Raw genomic sequence first — 22,439 nt, 5'->3', positions numbered from 1 at the left:
TGAGCTACCTGTGTCCTCTGGTGGTCGATCCAAACAAAGGGGACCACCAGAGGACCAGGTAGCAGGTATATTAGACGCTGTTATCAAAACAGCGTCTAATATACCTGTTAGGGGTTAAAAAAAACACATCTCCAGCCTGCCAGCGAACGATCGCCGCTGGCAGGCTGGAGATCAACTCTCTTACCTTCCGTTCCTGTGAGCGCGCGCGCCTGTGTGCGCGCGTTCACAGGAAATCCCGGCTCACGCGAGATGACGCGTATATGCGTCGCTGAGCGCAGGGCTGCCACCTCCGGAACGCGAATCTGCGTACAGCGGTCCAGAGGTGGTTTGGTTATGTCGAGGCTGCCCGGGCCCCCCTGCCAGCCGGGCCCGGTACAACTGGGCCAGCTGTACTGGCCTATCAGCGGCCCTGGCCGGAGGTTGCCGATCCCTGCTCTTTAGCCTCCTCTAGGAACCTGATCTGCCGTTGCTTTTTCTTTCCTTCTCGCAACTTTCCTTTCACGCTATAAAATTGATGACTCAATAAAGAACAAGGTTAAGAACAACATGTCTCTAATTAACAAATGTGAATGACGGATAAAACAAAGGAACAAACCTGTAATTACAGTATGTTATGCCTTAGATCCAACTAAAATAAACTGTGGCAATAAATGTAAATTGAACCTGTCAAGGAATATGCCCTAATAAATGCCAGATCACCTTGAGAATATATTAATAGAAGCATTATACGGTATTATATATGCATCCTGTGGGATGTTTGAGGTCAGGCATTTGGTTACAAAGACGTCATATTACAGTAATAATATTGGACTGGATTTAGAACATCGTCTATACTGCGGCGCCTGCTAATTGTGCAGGCCCTCAATGGTCCCGCAAGTGGCGCCATACTAACGGTATCTGCTATAGCTGATTGCAACCATACTGGTATTTCATAGGGACCACCACTGGTACTATGACCACCACTATTGATAGCCATACTCCATATAAGTAATAAGGCAAAGCAGATGAGAGCAACGGATCGGTGACATAAAATGTAATGAATAAGTAAGCTCTAGTTTGTATTCTGGATAGTTTATGACCTTCTCGTGTGGTAAATGATGTCTTTATCTCTATATTATAGAGAAAAACACCACTCCACCTGAAGGAGGTGAGTCTCACCATTTTCTTGCTCCTCTAACTGCACAGACCCTTTAATGTCACAGTATGACATGTCACAGCAAACCGGGGTCAATCGTTATTGTTGGCCCTGCCTTCTCTCAATTTGGATCTGCCTACAACACGGGTCACTTTTAGTTATTCTTCCAGGGCCACTTTAAGTTCCCAGTCTGACCGTGATCAGCCATAGCTTTTGATGAAATAGAAAGTGAATTTCAGAGTAAGAATCCAAAAGACAGTGTGGATAAAGCCGCAGTCACCGATCATACCTGTGCCCCAATGAAGCAGAGAGTCAACATTGCAGAAAATAATTTATATCAATCCAAGTGTAACGTTGTGTCTCTAACATGAGTGTATGGTCTTCAAATAATTCTTCCACTGATATCCATGGATGGTGCACTCACTGGACAAGTCATGATGATACATGGAAAATCAAAAAATTAGATAAATACATAGATAAATATCAGATAGAAGATAGACAGAAATAGATAAACATAGAAGATTGGGCAGATAGACAGATAAATGAGCTTCATAAAATGCAAGTAATAAGTAGGTTGCATTTTTTATTCTACACATTATAACCTTCTTGTGTGGTAAGTCTCACCAGTCACTTTCTGTTCTAATTTAATGGACAGACTCTTTAATTTTGGATATATAACAGGTATACCGTGGCTCACCCAAACCCGATCTATGGTTAAGGGGCTCTGTTTTTAGATGATTCACCTAATCATCCTAAATAAATAGCAAATTTAAAATTTAAAAACAGGCACCCACCATCTGACAAATATTAAAAATAAATTAATTATATTAAAATAAATTGAGAAAAATATCGTATTGCCCTTACAGTCTTGATATGCTGAGATTGTTGGACACCAGTTACTAGACCCCACACTTCAGATATTGCAATCATGTGAACGAAATGTGCATTAGTATGTATCTAAAATGCTTAAGTGACAGTTTGTGCAAATTACTTCTTACAATTTATCAATTTATCAATTCTTAATACCCTAATATAAATCATGGTGTATCAATAATAATATTACAATAGTAAAACCATATGTTGTGATATAAATGTGAATAAAAAATTATCCTCCCAGGGATGGTTGTCACTATTGATATGTGACGCTGTAAAGAGTTACTTGCAAAAATATAAGATGTATAAAAACAGACGAAATCGGTCTCTTGGGAGGCCAGGTATCAATAATAAGGCTGGCGTCTGGGGCGGCTCCGCACCGATAATACAAATGAATGCATCCGTTCAGGACCGATTCGTTTGTATTAGATTTGAATTTCTAAGTCCCAATACGGATCCGTCCTGACTTACATTGAAAGTCAATGGGGGACGGATCCGTTTACAATTGCACCCTTTTGTGTCAATGCAAAGGGATCCGTCCCCATTGACTTACATTGTAAGTCAGGACGGATTCGTTTGGCTCCGCAAGGCCATGCGGACACAAAAACGCTGCTTGCAGCATTTTGGGGTCCGCCTCCAAAACGGAACGGGGGGCCGTACGGAGACGAACGAATGCATTATAAATGGATCCGCATCTATTCAGAATGCATTGGGGTTAAACTGATGCATTTGGGGCTGCTTGTGAGAGCCTTGAAACATAGAAACATAGAATGTGTCGGCAGATAAGAACTATTTGGCCCATCTAGTCTGCCGAAAACGGATCTCACAAGCGGATCCCCAAACGCAAGTGTGAACGTAGCCTAAACATTAAGTCCCATGTACATAAACATCCTATGTAAATAACATCACTCCCTTCCCCAGCCACCTCAAGCACACAGTTCCATGTCAATAACATCCATCATTTCAGCCCTAACATACATCCCAGTTAAATAACTACAACTCCCAGCATTGCTCTGCCTCTCCCTTCACTTACCTCTCCTCACATACAGACATCACCATTAGGCTCCTTCTCCTCTTCACTCCGGTCCAATCCTGCACTGGTCACATGATGGTGACATCATCCAGGTCAACCTATCACAGCCTGTTTTGCTGATCACATGACCTGTGATGTCACCACAGGTCCTTCATCTCTTCCCAGTGTATTAGATTCAATTGTATTGCCGTTCTGTGTACGGCAATACAGTTGTATCTAGCAAGCAGGCAGGACATTCGGGGCATGGGACAAAACATCCGAGGGCCCAGGCCCCGAATGTTTTAACCTAGCGACGCCCCTGGTAATAACAGTGCTTGTAACAGCCGAACCAGGACTTATTACATGGACACACCCTGAAACATATATTGATAGTTTGCATGGAACATATATTGATAGTTTGCATATGAGAAACTGACCAGGATAAATCTCAGCTCAATCATCCCATGGACACCCGATGGGGAAAATAAACTCTGGAAACCACCTCCAGTTCAATCATGTCATGCAGTTAATTCTGGAGCACACCTCCAGCTCTAGAACATGCATACAACTCTGGATACACTTCCTGTTCTATAATATCAGACTTAGCAGCCATACTGGCCTTCACAGCAGCAGAAGGAGTCTCTGTATGTGTGAGCTTCATTGTCCTAGTGTCACAAGGAAGGGGTGGGGAAGGGTGCACTACTGACTCCACCCACACCTCTGTCTCTGCCTACTTGCACTTACCTGTCCTACCTGTCCTAGGTAACGGAGGTCCCTAACCTGAGTAAGTGCGGGAGAGACAAACAAGACAGACAAACACAAGGCAGTCAAACTAGCAAAGTCTAAACCAGGAGGTCACAGTGGTACCAGAGAGCAAGCGGAAACCAATAACAACACGAGCAAGGAGTAAATACCAGGAGATACAACAAGACCAAAGGAGCAAACGAAGACAAGTCAAAACACTAGCCAGGAGACAATACTAGGAGATGCAACTAGACACAGGGAGCAGGCAAGGACAAGTCAAAACCCAAGCAGGAGTCAATACCAGGAGATGCAACTGGAAACAAGGAGCAGACGAGGACGATGAACGAGCCAACATTCAAATACCTAAACCAAGGAATATCACTGAGAAGGATACACCAAGTGTAGGACCTTAATCACAGGCAACCTGTGGCCAGCAGGCTGCATGCTAAATAGTGGGGAGAAGGTGTCATGTGACATGTCCAGCGTCACACGACTCGTTCCCCTGCATCCAGCTGAGCGCCGAGTGTCCGGCTCGGCGCTCAGACTCCTGTTATCATAGGAGCGGAGGATGCCGGCCACGCTAAGGAGGCGTGCGCGGCCGGGTCCTCCCCTCCCCCCGTTGCTCTGGAGACGAGGACGCAGTGCAAGCACCACACTTCAAATCAACTCCAGGCCTTTTATGTGCTTAATTGAGAATTAATGAAGGAATTGCCCACACCTGCCCATGAAACAGCATTTAAGTCAATTGTCCAATTACTTTTGGTCCCTTTAACCCCTTAAGGACTTGAGATGTATCGGTACGGCATGGTTCCCAGTACGGCAGGCGGTGATCGGAACCCGGTGCCTGCTCAAATCATTGAGCAGGCACCTCGGCTAAATGCGCGGGGGGGTTCCGTGAAGTATTGGAATGCATTGTAAAAGGGATTAGACCCCCAAAAGTTCAAGTCCCAAAGTAGGACAAAATATAAAGTAAAAAAAAAAAGTTGAAAAAAAAGTTTTCCCCCCAAAAAATTAAAAGTTTCAAGTAAAAATAAACAAAAACGCCATTTTCCCCAAATAAAGTAAAAAAAAGTATACAAAAAAAATTGGTAAAAAATAGGGGGAAATAAAAAAGTATACATATTAGTTATTGCCATGTCTGTATCGACCGACTCTATAAACATATCACATGACCTAACCCCTCAGATGAACACCGTTAAAAATAAAAAATAAAAACTGTGCTAAATAAACCATTTTTTGTCACATTACATCACAAAAAGTACAATAGCAAGCAATCAAAAAAGTGTTTGCCCACCAAATCTAACCGTAAACTCATCCCGCAAAAAAATGAGACCCTACCTAAGATAATCGCCCAAAAAATAAAAAAACTATGGCTCAGATTTTTGGAGACACTAAAACATAATTTTTTATTTTTTTTTAAAAAGCGCTTATTGTGTAAAACTTACATAAATAAATAAAAAGTATACATATTTGGTATCGCCGCATTCGTATCAACCGGCTCTATAAAGATATCACATGACCTAACCCCTCAGATGAACACCGTAAAAAATAAAAACAAAAACAATTTTTTGTCACCTTACATCACAAAAAGTGTAATAGCAAGCGATCAAACAGTCATATGCACCCCAAAATAGTGCCAATCAAACCGTCATCTCATCCCGCAAAAAATGAGACCCTACCTAAGATAATCACCCAAAAACTGAAAAAAATATGGCTTTCAGGCTATGGAAACACTAAAACATGATTTATTTATTTTTTTTAAATGATATTATTGTGTAAAACTTACATAAATAAATAAAAAGTATACATATTAGGTATCGCCGCATCCGTGACAACCTGCTCTATAAAAATATCACATGATCTAATCTGTCAGATGAATGTTGTAAATAACAAAAAATAAAAACGGTGCCAAAACAGCTATTTCTTGTTATCTTGCCTCACAAAAAGTGTAATATAGAGCAACCAAAAATCATATGTACCCTAAACTAGTACCAACAATACTGCCACCCTATCCCGTAGTTTCTATAATGGGGCCACTTTTTGGGAGTTTCTACTCTAGGAGTGCATCAGGGGGGCTTCAAATGGGACATGGTGTCAAAAAAACCAGTCCAGCAAAATACTCCTTCCAAAAACCGTATGACATTCCTTTCCTTCTGCGCCCTGCCGTGTGCCCGTACAGCGGTTTACGACCACATATGGGGTGTTTCTGTAAACTACAGAATCTGGGCCATAAATATTGAGTTTGGTTTGGCTGTTAACCCTTGCTTTGTAACTGGAAAAAAATGATTAAAATGGAAAATCTGCCAAAAATGTGAAATTTTGAAATTGTATCTCTATTTTCCATTAATTCTTGTGGAACACCTAAAGGGTTAACGATGTTTGTAAAATCAGTTTTGAATACCTTGAGGGGTGTAGTTTCTTAGATGGGGTCACTTTTATGGAGTTTCAACTTTAGGGGTGCATCAGGGGGGCTTCAAATGGGACATGGTGTCAAAAAAAAAGTCCTGCAAAACCTGCCTTCCAAAAACCGTATGGCATTCCTTTCCTTCTGCACCCTGCCATGTGCCCGTACAGCGGTTTACGACCACATATGGGGTGTTTCTGAAAACTACAGAATCTGGGCCATAAATATTGAGTTTGGTTTGGCTGTTAACCCTTGCTTTGTAACTGGAAAAAAATTATTAAAATGGAAAATCTGCCAAAAATGTGAAATTTTGAAATTGTATCTCTATTTTCCATTAATTCTTGTGGAACACCTAAAGGGTTAACAAAGTTTGTAAAATTAGTTTTGAATACCTTGAGGAGTGTAATTTATAGAATGGGGTCATTTTTGGGTGGTTTCTATTATGTAAGCCTCACAAAGTGACTTCAGACCTGAACTGGTCTGTAAAAATTGGGTTTTTGAAAATTTCAGAAAAATTTCAAGATTTGCTTCTAAACTTCTAAGCCTTGTAACAGCCCCAAAAAATTAAATATCATTCCCAAAATGATCCAAACATGAAGTAGACATATGGGGAATGTAAAGTAATAACTACTTTTGGAGGTATTACTATGTATTATAGTAGAGAAATTGAAACTTGGAAATTTGCAATTTTTTACAAATATTTGGTAAATTTGGTATTTTTTTTATAAATAAAAATTATTATTTTTTTTACTTCATTTTACCAGTGTCATGAAGTACAATATGTGATGAAAAAACTATCTCAGAATGGCCTGGATAAGTCAAAGCGTTTTAAAGTTATCACCACATAAAGTGACACTGGTCAGATTTGCAAGAAATGGCCTGGTCCTTAAGGTGAAATAGGGCCTTAAGGGGTTAAAAACAGGGTGCCACATGTAAAGGAGCTGGAACTCCTAAACCCTTTATCCAATTTTAATGTGGATACCCTCAAATGAAAGCTAAAGGTCTGGACTTTATGTCCATGTCCTTTATATAACTATAACTTGAATATGTTTTAGTAAACAGGTAATAAAAACTAAATTTGTGTCAGTGTCCAAATATATACGGACCTAACTGTAGATAGATATGCTTGATAAAATGAAAGCAATAAGCACTATGGGCACCTTTATCAAACTGGTGTAAAGTAGAACTGGCTTAGTTGCCCATAGCAGCCAATCAGATTCCACCTTTCATTTTCCAAAGGAGCTGTCCAAAATGAAAGGTGTAATCTGATTGGTTGCTATGGGCAACTAAGCCAGTTCTACTTTACACCAGTTTGATAAATGACCCCCTATAAGTCTTATTTTGTATCCTATGTGATACTATAACTTCTTGTGTGTTAAATGATGTCTTTCTTTTTATATTACAGTTACAACCACACCGGAAGGTGAGTCTCAGAAGCCACGAGTTTCCTGAATATTATACAGTGGTATCTCATGTGGACACTCTATAGGGGTATTATTTGGGCAGTATTATATGAGCATTATATAGTAGTATTTCATGTCCACTCTATGGGGGTATTATTTGGGGAGTATTTGATGAGTATTATGTAGTGGTATATCAGGTGTGTGCACTCTTTGTTGGTATTATTTGGGCAGTGTTAAGTGAGCATTAAATAGCGGTATTTCATCTGCACTCTATGTGGGTATTTGTTGGGCAGTATTATGTTAGCATTATGTACAGGTATTTCATGTGCACTGTGTATGGGTATTATTTGGGCAGTATTATGTGAGCACTGTAAAGTGGTGTTTCATGTTTACTCTAAGCGGCACTATTTGGGCAGTATTATCTGACCACGGCACTGTTAGACAATTCTTTGGCAGTAATAGTCTACCGGTTCAACTTCACCTATTACAGGTCAGTCCTCCTATTACTAACAGATAACACAGATGTACACTGCACAGTTCAAGCATGCAGCGCCCTCTGGTGGTCATTGGATTACTACATTATTTTGTCTGTGTACCCCATTTTACTTTCCCACAATTATATATAGTGTAAACTGAACACATGCAGCAAACAGAAAAACTGACCAGATAATGCAGAACCAATGACGAGCAAGAGTTCAGCGCCATCTGGTGGTCATTGGATTACTACATTATTTTGCTTGCGCACCCCTTTTTACTTTCCCACATTCATACACAGTGTATACCGTACACCTACAGCAAACAGAAAAACTTACCTGTGGGTTTACACAGTACGATTGTAATGTAGAACCAGTGAAGAATAAGAGTGCAGCGCCACCTGGTGGTCATTGCTATATTGCTTTTTTCTTTTTTTCTTTTTTAGTAAATTAACTCTTTATATTCCTTTCACAGTCTCAACCTTATCTTCATCACTGTCTCCAAGCAGCGGTCAGTAATTCTATTAACCCTTTGCAGACTTCCCAGTCCACCACTCCCATTATGTTATTGTAATGTAATGTCTTGTATAGTATTGCTATGTGGGCACTCAAAACATAATAGTGCCATGCGGATGCCTGCAGATGCTAATCACAGAGCCACCCTAGTGTGTGTGGTATTATGTGAGCACTGTATGGCGGGTTTATATGGGTACTATTCCTTAGCACTACTTTATCTTATATTTCTGCGCACCGGTCTTGCTTAGAGGCCTCCACAGACCCTGACACAACCCTGCCGTACAGATTATAAGATAATGTACATTTTCCATCTAGTCTTACGTTTTCTCTTTCTTTAAAAAAAAAATTCCAGGTTCCACCGGTTCTACTTCACCAACCACCGGTCAGTCCTCCTCTTACTCACCGAAGCCACAGACTTGGGGTCATTTATGGATAAGTAGTTGGACACATCCCATATATATACTGAACAGGTCACAAGTGCAGCGCCATCTGGTGGTCATTAGATTACTGCTGGGGGGGGTTTTCCGCTCATGCACCCAATTAGTATATATACCCTATAGTGTAAACTGAACACATACAGCGAGCAGAAAAACTGACCTGTAACAGTAGGATTATAATGCAGAACCAATGAAAAGTAAGAGTGCAGCGCCATCTGGTGGTCATTGGAGTTCTACATTATTATTTTTTTGCTTGTGCCCCCCATTTTACTTTCCCACATTCATACACACTGTATACCGTACACATACAGCAAACAGAAAAAAAACACCTATGGGTTTAAACAGTACGATTATAATCTAGAACCAATGAAGAATAAGAGCGCAGCGCCACCTAGTGGCCGTTGGTTTGTTGCATTTTTGTTAAATCTATTAACTCTTTCTATTCATTTTGAAGGGCCATCCTCAGCTTCATCTCCAAGCAGCGGTCAGTAATGTTGTTAACCCTTTCCTGACTCCACAGTCCATGTTATTCCCATCATGCCTATAGCTTACTTATTTATTGATCCACTTTACTCAGTGCATGAACCCCCCCCCCCGTATAGCAGTATCGTGTGAGCACAGTATTGTGGTATAATTGGGCACTTATTTAGTCACTGTTTTGCTTTTATTATATAGCATCGTTATATAGGCTTTTATTTTGATCCCACTGTGCGGCACTATTATATAAGCATTATATGACAGTACTGTATAAGTATAATTGCAGCATGGTAAATCATATGTAGATTTTTTATGTGTATTATTCAGCACAAATATATGGGCAGTATTTTTGGATTACTATATGGACGTATAATTTGGTCAATATTATAGCGGTATTACTCTTCACTTATAATCTCCTACAAAATGGTGACAGAAGTGAGCCCCAAGGGTCCGAACAGACCTTTATGAGTCCCTCGATAAAAAGGAAGAATAAGAGCGCAGCGCCACCTGGTGGCCATTGGTTTGTTCTTTTTTTTTTGCTTGAGTAAATTAACTCTTTCTATTCCTTTCTCAGGCTCAACGTCCGCTTCATCACCGGGTCCAAACAGCGGTCAGTAATCTGATTAACTCTTTCAACTTAGTTGGCTGACGAGTGTACGGCTGACCACCATGTTAGGATGCGCCACATGCATAACTGTGTGATCAGTTTGGCGCATCTTTTCTTTATGCCACCTCTTAGTTGGCTTAGTTTATGTTAATATTTTGCACCAAACTATTTGGTGATTTTAGCCACGCCCCCTTTCTAGATACCCCCCCCCCCCCCCCCCCCCCCCCATGTACACAAGTTCGGAGACAGAATTCTCTCCCCTCATTCCATTTCCCCCACAAATGCAAATGTGGACTAAAGTCTAGTATGTGCCTGGGACCGCTATCATTTAGAGACCACCGCCAAACAGTGCACAGCCCGCTCTAAGTACCTTCACTGTCAGGTCCTCTTAAACTCGTGCTATTACATGGTCTCTGTTATGCTTTTATTGTATAGCAGTACGGCAGTATTATGCAGACACTGTATTGTAGTATATGTAGATGCTGTATGGCGGCGTTATACAGGTATTATTTAAGTATCCTTATTGCATTATTATTTCGACAGCAGTTTGATATGTGAGCATTATATGACAGTACTATGTGATCAATCTGTGGGAGTATTATGATCACGGCAAAAATAACTACATGGCAGTGTTATGTGCACGTAATATATGTGACTAATAAAGGTATTATTTATGTGCTACACAGCACAAATATGCGCACAGGATTATATGAGCGTTATATGGCTATTATTTTTTTAATACTGTGTCAGCATACGACCACTATATGGCACTATTACTGAGTCAATATTATGGCAGTATCATATGAACACTATATGGCTTTATTATTTAGTCCACATTATGGCAGTATTATATCAGCACTATACAGCTTTATTATTTAGTCAATATTATGACATTGTTAAAGTAACACTATATGGCTTTACTATTTAGTAGTGTTGACCGAGCAGCATAGTGCTCGGGTGCTCTGGGCGAACACATCGGGATGCTCGGGTGCTCTACTGAGTACCCGAGCACAATGGAAGTCAATGGGAGAACCCGAGCATTAAACCAGGCACCCCCTGCTCTGAAGAGGGGAGGGTGTCTGGTTCATAGGAAAAGGTCAGAAATTGATGAAAACACCACCGAAATGGTTCAGGAACAGCATTGGGGGAGGATGTCTGGATGCATCTTGGACTCCCAGGTCGCTACTGGGAATGATGTTGTCCGAGTAGTACACCACTTTTACAGACTGACAATAATACGCACAAAACCGAAGATAAAATCGATTTTAGAGGAAAAATTGTTAGGAAACATTCTTTCCTGTATATTTACTTGTATATAAAGTACAAGTGCTGCCAAAAATTACAAGGAAGAGGCACTCCGATACAAGGAAGAGGCACTCCGATACAAGGAAGAGGCACTCCGATACAAGGAAGAGGCACTCCGATACAAGGAAGAGGCACTCCGATACAAGGAAGAGGCACTCCGATACAACCTGTATATCACATAAAGGAGGGCCTCATTCACATTGTGGTACAATTGTTCATGTAGTGGGACTCTTACACTCATAAAGCCTATGCACTAAGTGAAAGGGCTGCCAAAAATTACAAGGAACCAGCACTACAATACACCCTTTATTTATTTTTTATCTATATATATATAAAAAAGGCTGTATATATATATATATGTGTGTATGTTCCGCGAAAACTCAAAAACGCAAGCATGCATTTCAACGAAACTTTGTATACACATCCTTTGCTACCAGGAAAGAAATCTTGCAGGATCTCAGCTCTCTAGGACATACCGTTCCAGAGATATTCCCAAAAAATGACCTGCATTATCCAATACAAGCCTGCAAGCCTTTCTATTCATATCCCAACTGCCATACCCACGGTCACATGTCCCTTATCAGCCAATAGAAGCTCGCAGGTCCTACTCTCCACACACACAGCTTCACTCCAGGTTTCCATAACAACCCAAATCGCACAACTACACTGCTACATGCATCCATCTTGGATGGATTTTTTTGCGACTGTCGTGTCTCAGTCGCAACATGTCGCATGTCGCAGTGCGACACCATAGCCTATCATTATAAAAATTGTTGAGACAAAATGTCGCACAACACATATCGTTGTGTAGCCCCAACCTTAAAGGGGCAGGGCCCTGTGGAAATCACTGTTAAAGGGGCAGGCACTGTGGAGGATACTGTTAAAGGGGCGGGCACCGTGTAGGTCACTGTTAAAGGGGTGGGCACTGTGGAGGTCACTGTTAAAGGGGCAAGCACTGTGGAGGTCACTATTAAAGGGGCAGGCACTGTGGAGGTCACTGTTAAAGGGGCAGGCACCGTGTAGGTCACTGTTAAAGGGGTGGGCACTGTGGAGGTCACTGTTAAAGGGGCGGGCACTGTGGAAGTCACTGTTAAAGGGGCGGGCACTGTGGAGGTCACTGTTAGATGGGCAGGCACTGTGGAGGTCACATAAAGGGGCGGGCAGTGTGGAGGTCACTTAAAGGGGAGGGCACTGTGGAGGTAACTTAAAGGGGTGGGCACTGTGGAGGTCACTGTTAAAGGGGCAGGCTCTGTGGAGGTCACTGTTAAAGGGATGGGCACTGTGAAGGTCACTGTTAAAGGGACAGACACTGTGGAGGTCACTGAGAAAGGGATAGACACTGTGGAGGTCACTGTTAAAGGGGCAGACACTGTGGAGGTCACAGTTAAAGGGGCGGGGTGCTGTATAAGTCACTGTTAAGGGGGTGTGCCCCTGATAAGGTCAATGTCAAGGGATTGAGGTGCTGTGAAAATCACTGTTAAAGGGGTGGGCTGCAGTGAAGCTCAAAGTTAAGGGGACGGTCTGCTATAGACGACCCATTGTAAGGAGGCTGGGCACTGTGGGGGGGTCAGTGTTAAGGGGTGAGGGGCAGTGGAGTTCACTGTCAAGGGTGCAGGGTGCTGTAGAGGTCACAGTTATGGAGGATACTGTGGATATCTTTTAACAATACACAGAAACATTAAATGAAATAGTTGAACTATACCCGTGCAAAACCGGGTCTTTCTTCTAGCTACACATAAAGGAGGGCATCATACACACCCTTGAAAAATTATGATTGATGCCCTGCTGGTGACCCTCAAAAACATTAGGAGCGAGGGCAGCCTAATAAGCATGTTGATATGATGGAGGAGGGGTGCATGGGAATACAGTGTATTCAATACACCATAAAAGCCACATTTAGAGGGCCTTTATGTTCAGCCGCTTTCCTCTGGTGGAGTAGAGAAGTCATGGTCAATCCAGGCCTTGTTCATTTTTATAAAAGTCAACCTGTCAGCATTTTCAGTTAACAGGCGGATACGCTTATCTGTTATAATGCCACCAGCAGCACTAAATACCCGCTCAGACAAAACTCTGGCAGCAGGGCAGGCCAGCACCTCCAAGGCGTAGAGCGCCAGTTCGTGACACGTGTCCAGCTTGGACACCCAGTAGTTGTAAGGCGCTGAGGGATCATTGAGGACGCAGACACGGTCTGCTACGTACTCCTTCACCATCTTCCAAAAATTTTCCCTCCTTGTGACACTAGGCCGCGCATCACGGTGAGGGTGCTGGCAGGGTGTCATGAAACTATCCCAGGCTTTGGAACGTGTTGCTCTGCCTCTGTTGGAACTTCTGTGTGTTCCCCTCGTCTCCCCTCCTCAGTTGCCCAAGGAACTACATACTCTGCTGCCAGTGTTGTCAGCTGGAAATTTTTGGAGCAATTTTTCTACAAGGACCTTCTGGTATTGCACTGTTTTGCTCATCTTCTCCACCATAGGAATGAGAGATGAGAAGTTTTCTTTGTAGCGGGAGTCGAGAAGGGTGAACAACCAGTAATTGGTGTTGGCCAAAATGCGTACAACGCGAGTGTCATGGGAAAGGAGCCTAACATAAAGTCAGCCATGTGTGCCAGAGTCCCAACAGGCAAGATTTTGCTGTCCTCATCAGGAGGATGACTCTCAATCTCCTCATCCTCTTCCTCCTCTTCGGCCCATCCACGCTGAACTGATGGAATAAACCTGCTATGGATACTACCCTCTTTAGCGGAGGCAACCGTCTCCTGCTCCTCCTCCTCCTCTTCCTCATCATCCAATTCACGCTGAGAAGACGAAATGAGGGTGGTCTGGCTTTCACCCTGTGTAATGTCTTCCCCCATTTCCACCTCTTCCACATGCAAAGCGTCCGCCTTCACTGTGAGCAGCCAGCGTTTTAGTAGACACAGAAGTGGGATGGCTACGCTAATAATAGCGGCATCGCTGCTCACCATCTGTGTTGATTCCTCAAAGTTGCATAAACCCTCACAGAGGTCAGACATCCATGCCCACTCCTCGCTTGTGAAGAGCGACAGCTGACTGGAAGGGCGATGACCATAATGCAGCTGGTATTCCACTACTGCCCTCTGCTGCTCACAAAGCCTGGCCAACATGTGGAACGTGGAGTTCCAGCGCGTGCTCACATCGCACAACAGTCGGTGAGCTTGTAGTGTACAGGGACTGTAATGCCCGTCACTACAAAAGTGTCACTTGGTGTGCTGTCGTCCCTCCTTAATTATGGGGAAGTTGGTATATGTCATTTTTATAAATTGTCATGTAATGTAATGTTATGTATTTCCCTGTTACTATGAAACTTGCATGTACAGGCCTGTTAGGGGTGTCATTCCAGCTTCTAGTCGCTAGAGGGAGCTAGGGAGCCCTAGTTTATATAAGGCCCAGTCAGGGAAGTGAAGAGGAGACGGAGTCTAGTGTCTGTAGTCTACAGTTGGAGATTAGACAATGTCAGAAACCAGTCCAGGCCTGAAGCCTGCCTTCAGGAGAAGGTCCCCCTCCTGAATTCCCTTATGCAGAAACAGGAATACTGAAGTTAAAGAGCCTGAGGAAGCTGAGAGCGAGACAGAGGCAAAGATCAAAGGGAGCAAGAGGTACTCAAGAGAACAGAGGAGGTACTCTAGAAAGCTAAAACCAAGGATATAAAGCCAGAGCTAGGTTATTGGGCCTTGGAGAAGATTTGCTATATTCCAGGATCAGTCAGAGATAGAGTGCAAGCTCCTGTACTGCAAGTCCTGTGTTTAACACTCTGTAATCACCTTGCTCAATCTGTATTGCCTGCATCAACCGTATTGAAAAATCGACTGTATGCCAAGGAACTGCGATTCCATTATTGTCTCTATGAAACCTACTAAAGTTGGAGTTCTGCTTTAACCTCACGGTGTTCCTCATTTATTCCTGCTATCCGCAAACGGCGTGCCACCGTTTAATTGGCACTGGCGTCACAAACAATTTCTTACCATCACCTGCCTATGCAGAGAGTCAGCCGTCTCAGGTTAGTGTCATTGCACTACTACACCCAGAAACTCTATTACACACAACTTGAGTACGCTGCACCTCTCTTTTGGCGTCACGAACAGGATACGCATGCTTTATAGTGCAAGAAGCGTGAACTTTGTGCCTTATACAGTTGCCCTGTGACCAAAGTGACAAATTACCTGTTTATTTAAAGTGGACTTTGTGGACTGAAAAACATACCCAAAGTGTACCTAAAACCTCCAAAAAGCGCTGTGCAGTGTTGCGCTACCAAGAGGAAGAGAATCGCCACATTGGAGTGTGGTTTTGTGGACTTTTTACAACCCTGCTTGCTGTCAGTGAATAGACAGCGTTGCTTGCTAAAGATGGCCGCTGAGCTTGCTGAATTTACTGCTGCGTCATCTTCATCCCGAAAAGGCGGGAAAAATTGGCGCCTTTCGGGGGGAAAAGCGGGAAAGAGTTCAAGGTCAGGCGCCACTGCTTATCTGGACATTTGCATGTCTGCCAGCATGGACACCGCCTTCCATATACTGGAATACCTGGGGGGCGGCCTCCCAGTGCAATGGGAGGGGCTGGCTGCTCTAATTGACGCGACCCTATCGCTCTCCTCAGAAGGATCGAGCATGTTGGAAAGTGAGCAGAGCGTTGCTGCAGCGTCCGCGCCTGACATACCAGAGATGACTGATATTGGTGTAGAGCCAGAGGAGGCTCCACCGGCCTACTCTCCGGGACCGGAGCAACCCGCCTGCCGCCCAAGGGAAAAAGAACCAGAGCCCTACTATGGCTCGTGGAGGGACTTCTTTCAGCCCTCTTTCAAATGGTCCTCACTCATGGCGGAGATCCGGGAGGCCGCTATAAAGCGGAATACCAAGACCAAAATCGTTTATGAAGAATTGACTAAAACAATCCATGAAAAGCACACTAACACCCAACCCCGCCTGGAAAGGAGAAAGGGAGTGGTGGTGTCCTTCGACAAAATCCGTGGCTACGGGTTCATCCAAGACTATCTGACTGGCAGAGACCTATATGTGAATAGAAGGTCTGTCAAAAGAGACTACCTCCCTGCTTATCAGCACAGCCTCCGTGAGGGAGAGGAAGTGGAGTACACCCCTGCCGAGAGCCTGCAAGGCCCTTATGCGACTGCTGTGACCCGTCCCAAGCGAGAACCTGAGGACTGGGAGGCAGAAGAAGGAGAAGACTACTCTGGCTGCGAGCGGGAACCTGAACGCTCTCCAGAGCCGGCCCATCACGCCTTTCAGGAGCGGAGCTCCTTCATTGGGCCTAACGTCTTCTGGCAGCCAACCGTGTTGGAGAAATGGGTGAGGCCCTATCCTGCCTCATCGGGAGAAGACCATGCAGGAGATGGAGAATTTAAAAGGACTTCAAAAAACCTTTAAGAACATCCGGAGGGGTCGGAGACCAGACGCATCACCAGAACCTGCAGAGGCCGAGTTCGCACCATCGGTGACTGTACCTGCGCCTGGCGGCGCCAGCAGATGCCAGCGACTCCGACACAGAGAGCATCGGTGAGCAGATTATCCGGCTGGAGGAGAAGTTGCGGGAGCTGCGCAAGATCGCGCAGCCAGGATCCAGACGCCGCCAAAGAAGGACGAGGTAAGGGTGCCTGTCACCACCCGTAGACTACCTTCTGCTGTCACCGCTCCGCCAGTGCCCCAAAGAAGACCCCCTGTTGCTGTGAATTGCTGCACAGAGCCCACCGGACCGCTTGAGACGGCGGTATCCACTTCAATCCATCCCACCATTATCATGCCGGGACCGGGACGGTCCACCCAAGGGTTTACCCCTAGGCCCATGGGGCCAATACCTATTAGGGGCCCCTATACTCTGCAGCTGCCCCCTAATACAGTTATGTGGGCCCATCCTCCTGTAGAGGACTACTACAGGCCGTACTTGCCATCAGAGCCAAGTGGTTATGATATGCCACTGTGAATCAGCCTGCTAGGCCTTTGATTTATTTCACCGAAGAAGTATGGTGTTAACCCTTTCAGGACAGGAGTCCTACGTTTTCCTGGTCTTTTGTTGCGGCTGCCAGTTCCTCCACGGCTCAGTGGTAGGTGTTGACCACTGAAATCACAAAGTCAACAAGGCCACGTTTGTTTCCAGGACCTCCTGCCTGCTTTTGCTACCCCCACGCCAAGCTGTGCCTGTTCCTTAGTTGCACCTTTTACCCTTAACCCCCTTTTCAGGTTGATCAGGGGTATTACAGCACTTGCCTTTGCTGTCCTTTTATTGTGCAACTTCATACTAAGGAACCGTGCCCGGAGACAGACTCAAAAGAACCTGAGCCTCTGAGATTTTTGCTCTTTTAAAAGAAATGTGCCCAGAGATGGACTCCACCGCATGAGAGCCTCTGTGATTTATAGGAAAGTAACCTGGGTACGGACTCATGTTTGTTCTTTGAGCCTCCAAGAACTTTTATACTGTTTTATCTATTTTGCTGTTCTATTATGGACTTATTCATTGTCATGGACTATCCTGGTTATAATGTTACGCTGTGCCAGGTCAGCGCCCCCGTTCCATTCATTATCCTGAGAGAAGAGAACGACGCACCTTGTCACCATCCTTCATCTTTGCCAATTGGACCTGATATGAATGTAAATGCAGATGAATTACATGTATGTATGCCTGCATGTCTCTTTTTTCTGTTTCAGGTAGAGATTCCATTTGGGCGAGCCCTGATGGAGTACGAGGGCGTACTCAGCTTAAAGCAGTGGGGTATGTAGTGTACGGGGACTGTAATGCCCGTCACTACAAAAGTGTCACTTGGTGTGCTGTCGTCCCTCCTTATTTATGGGGAAGTTGGTATAAGTCATCTTTATAAATTGTCATGTAATGTAATGTTATGTATTTCCCTGTTACTATGAAACTTGCATGTACAGGCCTGCTAGGGGTGTCATTCCAGCTTAGTCGCTAGAGGGAGCTAGGGAGCCCTAGTTTATATAAGGCCCAGTCAGGGAAGTGAAGAGGAGACGGAGTCTAGTGTCTGTAGTCTACAGTTGGAGATTAGACAATGTCAGAAACCAGTCCAGGCCTGAAGCCTGCCTTCAGGAGAAGGTCCCCCTCCTGAATTCCCTTATGCAGAAACAGGAATACTGAAGTTAAAGAGCCTGAGGAAGCTGAGAGCGAGACAGAGGCAAAGATCAAAGGGAGCAAGAGGTACTCAAGAGAACAGAGGAGGTACTCTAGAAAGCTAAAACCAAGGATATAAAGCCAGAGCTAGGTTATTGGGCCTTGGAGAAGATTTGCTATATTCCAGGATCAGTCAGAGATAGAGTGCAAGCTCCTGTACTGCAAGTCCTGTGTTTAACACTCTGTAATCACCTTGCTAAATCTGTATTGCCTGCATCAACCATATTGAAAAATCGACTGTATGCCAAGGAACTGCGATTCCATTATTGTCTCTATGAAACCTACTAAAGTTGGAGTTCTGCTTTAACCTCACGGTGTTCCTCATTTATTCCTGCTATCCGCAAACGGCGTGCCACCGTTTAATTGGCACTGGCGTCACGAACAATTTCTTACCATCACCTGCCTATGCAGAGAGTCAGCCGTCTCAGGTTAGTGTCATTGCACTACTACACCCAGAAACTCTATTACACACAACTTGAGTACGCTGCAAGCTGGCAATTGCAAAGCGCTGCTGCAGCGCTGCCATACCGGCGACAGCTGTAGATGACTTTCGGCAATGTGCACACAAGCGGCGAACCTTCACCAGTAGCTCAGGCAAATTGGGGTAGGTTTTGAGAAACCGCTGAACCACTAAGTTTAACACGTGGGCTAGGCATGGTACCGTATGTGTGTGAGCTTGCCGAGCTCCAAAGCCACAGAGCCACAGCTCAGTCTGGTCCCTTATCCCCTGCCACAGCTCTGCGGCGGAGTGCTGTTTGTCACCTAAGAAAATACGTTTCAGCATGGCCTGTTGCCGCTTCCCCACTGCAGTGCTACACTGCTTCCAGCTACTGACTGATGGCTGATTGGTGCTGCAAGATGACAATTCAGAGGTGGAAGTGGAGGAGGAGGTGGAGGAAAAGAATGGGGGGTTGCAGCCACTAACGTGCAGGGCGGGAGGCGTCTGAGCCTGCATCTTGAACAGGGGATTGGCCAGCACGTAACACAGGGGAAGAGGAGGCAGTGGTGTGACCCGCAGACACTGATTGTGGACCCAGGTGTTCGGCCCACCTATTAGGGTGCTTTGATGCCCTGTGGCGGATCATGCTGGTTGTGGTGGGGTTGCTAGTGTTCACGCCCCTGCTCATTTTGGTACGGCACAGGTTGCAAATGACAATTTTTTTATCGTCCGCACTTTCATCAAAAAAGCGCCAGACTGCGGAAAACCTACCCCTTGGCAAGGGAGATTTCCGCAAGGGGGTGATCTATGGAACAGTTGCGGGCCTGTTTGGTGTGGCTCGCCTTCTCCTTTTTGCCACCCCACTACCTCTTCCAGCCTGTTGCGCTGCTGCAGATTCCTCCCCCTCTGTACTGCTGTCCTCGCTCGGCTTCCCACCTTCCCAGGTTGGGTCAGGGATTTCATCGTCCGCCACCTCCTCTTCCACTTCCTCACTCTGGTCATCCTCCTGACTTGTTGACCTAACAAGAACCTCACTTATTGACAACTGTGTCTCATCCTCATCATCAACCTCTTGAGACACTAATTGCCGTTGACTTATTGGCAACTGTGTCTCATCATCATCATCCACCTTGTGAAACACTAATTGCCGTTCTCCACCGTCATCTTCTTCTGACTGTGGATGCTCAAGAGTTTGGGAATCAGGGCACAAGATCTCCTCATGTCCCTCTTCAAGCGGGCTTGGCAAGAGGCCCAAATTAAGGAATTGCGATTAAAAGAGCTCCTCGGAAGATCCGAGTGTAGGATCACTTGTTTGCAAAGACTCTCCATGGTGGGAGGAAGGAGGATCAGAGCGAGGATTCTGTTGACCAAATTCTTGGCTACTGAGACTGGACTATGTGGAAGACAAGGTGGTGCTTAACTGACTAGAAGCATTATCTGCTGCAATCCAACCGACCACCTGGTCGCACTGGTGTGACGTCGAGAGTGGTGTCCTGCGCCACCCTGCAAACTGGGACATGAAGCTAGGTATCGTGGATGAGTGTGTTTCTTGTGCTCTGGCAGCAGGCACAGTTTCACCGCGCACAGGGCCACGGCCTCTGCGTGCACCATCAGCAGCACGGCCACTTCCCCGCCCTTATTGCTCGCCTTCCACATATTAAATGGTATATATGCTTGCAAGTATGTCACACGTACATTAGCGCAGGTTTTGTAAGTGTATGCGCAAATAAATTAGACTGAATGTCACTGATATTAAGGATGGACACACGTTATACAGGAGATGTAGCGCAGGTAATGTCACTATCAGCAGCGGCGAAAAAATTAGACTGAATGTCACTGATATTTAGGATGCGCAAACGTTATACAGGAAATGTAACACAGGTAATGTCGCTCACACCAGCAACGAAAAAATTAGACTGAATGTCACTGATATTTCAGATGTACTAACGTTATACAGGAGATGTAGCGCAGATAATGTCGATGCAACCAGCAACGAAAAAATTAGACTGAATGTCACTGATATTTAGGATGCGCAAACGTTATACAGGAAATGTAGCGCAGGTAATGTCACTGTCACCAGCGGCAAAAGATTACACTGAATGTCACTGATATTTCGGATGCGCTAACGTTATACTGGAGATGTAGCGCAGGTAATACTGTGGCAGTAATGCAGTGGCCAAACAATTGCAAGCAATTTAGCGCACCATCTCCAAGCAGCGGTCAGTAATTGTATTAACCCTTTCCTAACTCCAAAGTATTTAATGGCTGCTCCCCTTTAATCATAGTGTACGATGTGATATTTAGTGTAATGTTGCTACGTGTGATGTAAATTCACTCATTTTATGTTAACTTTCTAGGTACAACAGATTCTACTTCACTAAGTACAGGTCAGTCCTTCTTTTCTTCTCTCTTCATTGTACCCCCCCCCCCCCCCCCCCCCCCAATCCCCTATCCCCATCCCAAAGAACAGAAGTGTTATAGGCAGGACCGGATTCTATTATGTGTACAATGAGCAATTGCCCCGGGGTCTCTACCATTTAGGGGCCACTACCATGCTATTACTAGTACTAACAGTCCACCGGGTGGTAGCTTTCTAAACAATTGTGACTGTAATCTCCAAAATCAGTGCCCACCAGTTTTGTTCCATTGAACTATGTTGTGTCATCCTCAAGTGGGGTCCTGTGTCAGGGGCCAAGGGCCACATACAGAGGTGGTACTGGAATGATAAGGTAGGTATTATGTGGGCAGTTTTATATGAGTACTATAAATTGGTCAATCTTATGGCAGTACTACTTAATTGACGTGAGTCCCACAAGTCTTGTCCAAGGGCCGGTATAGAACCTTGACTAAATGCAAAGGGAAGAATAAGAGTGCAGCGCCACCTGGTGGTCATTGCTTTATTGCATTTTTTTATATTGAGAAAAATGAGCTCTTAATACTTCTATTACAGGCTCGACCTCAGCGTCATCTCCTTCTCCAAGCAGCCATCAGAACTTATATTAACCCTTTACTATCACCACAGTCCAGTTCTCTTTTACTCTTCCAATTGCTTATTTATGTACTGGCTGCTCCCCTTTACTCGTAGTATGTGATGTGATATTTAGTGTAATGTGGATCTTTCTACGTGGTTTGTAAATTCACTCATTTCATGTTGACTTTCTAGGTACAACAGGTTCTACTTCACCAAGTACAGGTCAGTCCTTCTCTTACTTTCTTCCCCAGAACACAAGTGCTATAAGCAGGACTGGATTCTATTATGTGTACAATAAGCAATTGCCCCGGGATCTCTACCATTTAGAGGCCACCATCATGCTATTATTCCTAACAACAGTCCACTGTCAACATGATTTAAAAAAAAAATTGTAGCATGTTTTGCTACTAACAAACAAAAATATTAAAATAAAAATGACATGAAAATAAAGCCCCATGTATCACTGAAAAAGGGCACACAAAAAAGTTATGACTTTCA

General features: G+C 44.4%; 1 protein-coding gene across 1 annotated transcript in view; it reads left to right on the top strand.

The window, feature by feature from the left end:
• The window catches only part of LOC120978177, a 45,476-nt gene that overhangs the window by 5,651 nt on the left and 17,386 nt on the right, over positions 1-22,439 (top strand). Inside the window, exons 2-9 of the mRNA XM_040406397.1 lie at positions 1,121-1,147; positions 7,574-7,591; positions 8,520-8,555; positions 8,913-8,942; positions 9,452-9,481; positions 10,049-10,084; positions 21,328-21,357; positions 22,134-22,163. Coding sequence (XP_040262331.1) covers positions 1,121-1,147; positions 7,574-7,591; positions 8,520-8,555; positions 8,913-8,942; positions 9,452-9,481; positions 10,049-10,084; positions 21,328-21,357; positions 22,134-22,163 — 237 coding nt within the window. The remainder of the gene's footprint in view (positions 1-1,120; positions 1,148-7,573; positions 7,592-8,519; positions 8,556-8,912; positions 8,943-9,451; positions 9,482-10,048; positions 10,085-21,327; positions 21,358-22,133; positions 22,164-22,439) is intronic.

The sequence above is a fragment of the Bufo bufo genome, chromosome 8 (genome assembly GCF_905171765.1).
Source record: "Bufo bufo chromosome 8, aBufBuf1.1, whole genome shotgun sequence".
Taxonomy (NCBI): domain Eukaryota; kingdom Metazoa; phylum Chordata; class Amphibia; order Anura; family Bufonidae; genus Bufo; species Bufo bufo.
Note: the sequence above shows the minus strand (reverse complement) of the source record. Positions and strands in the feature narration are given on the sequence as shown.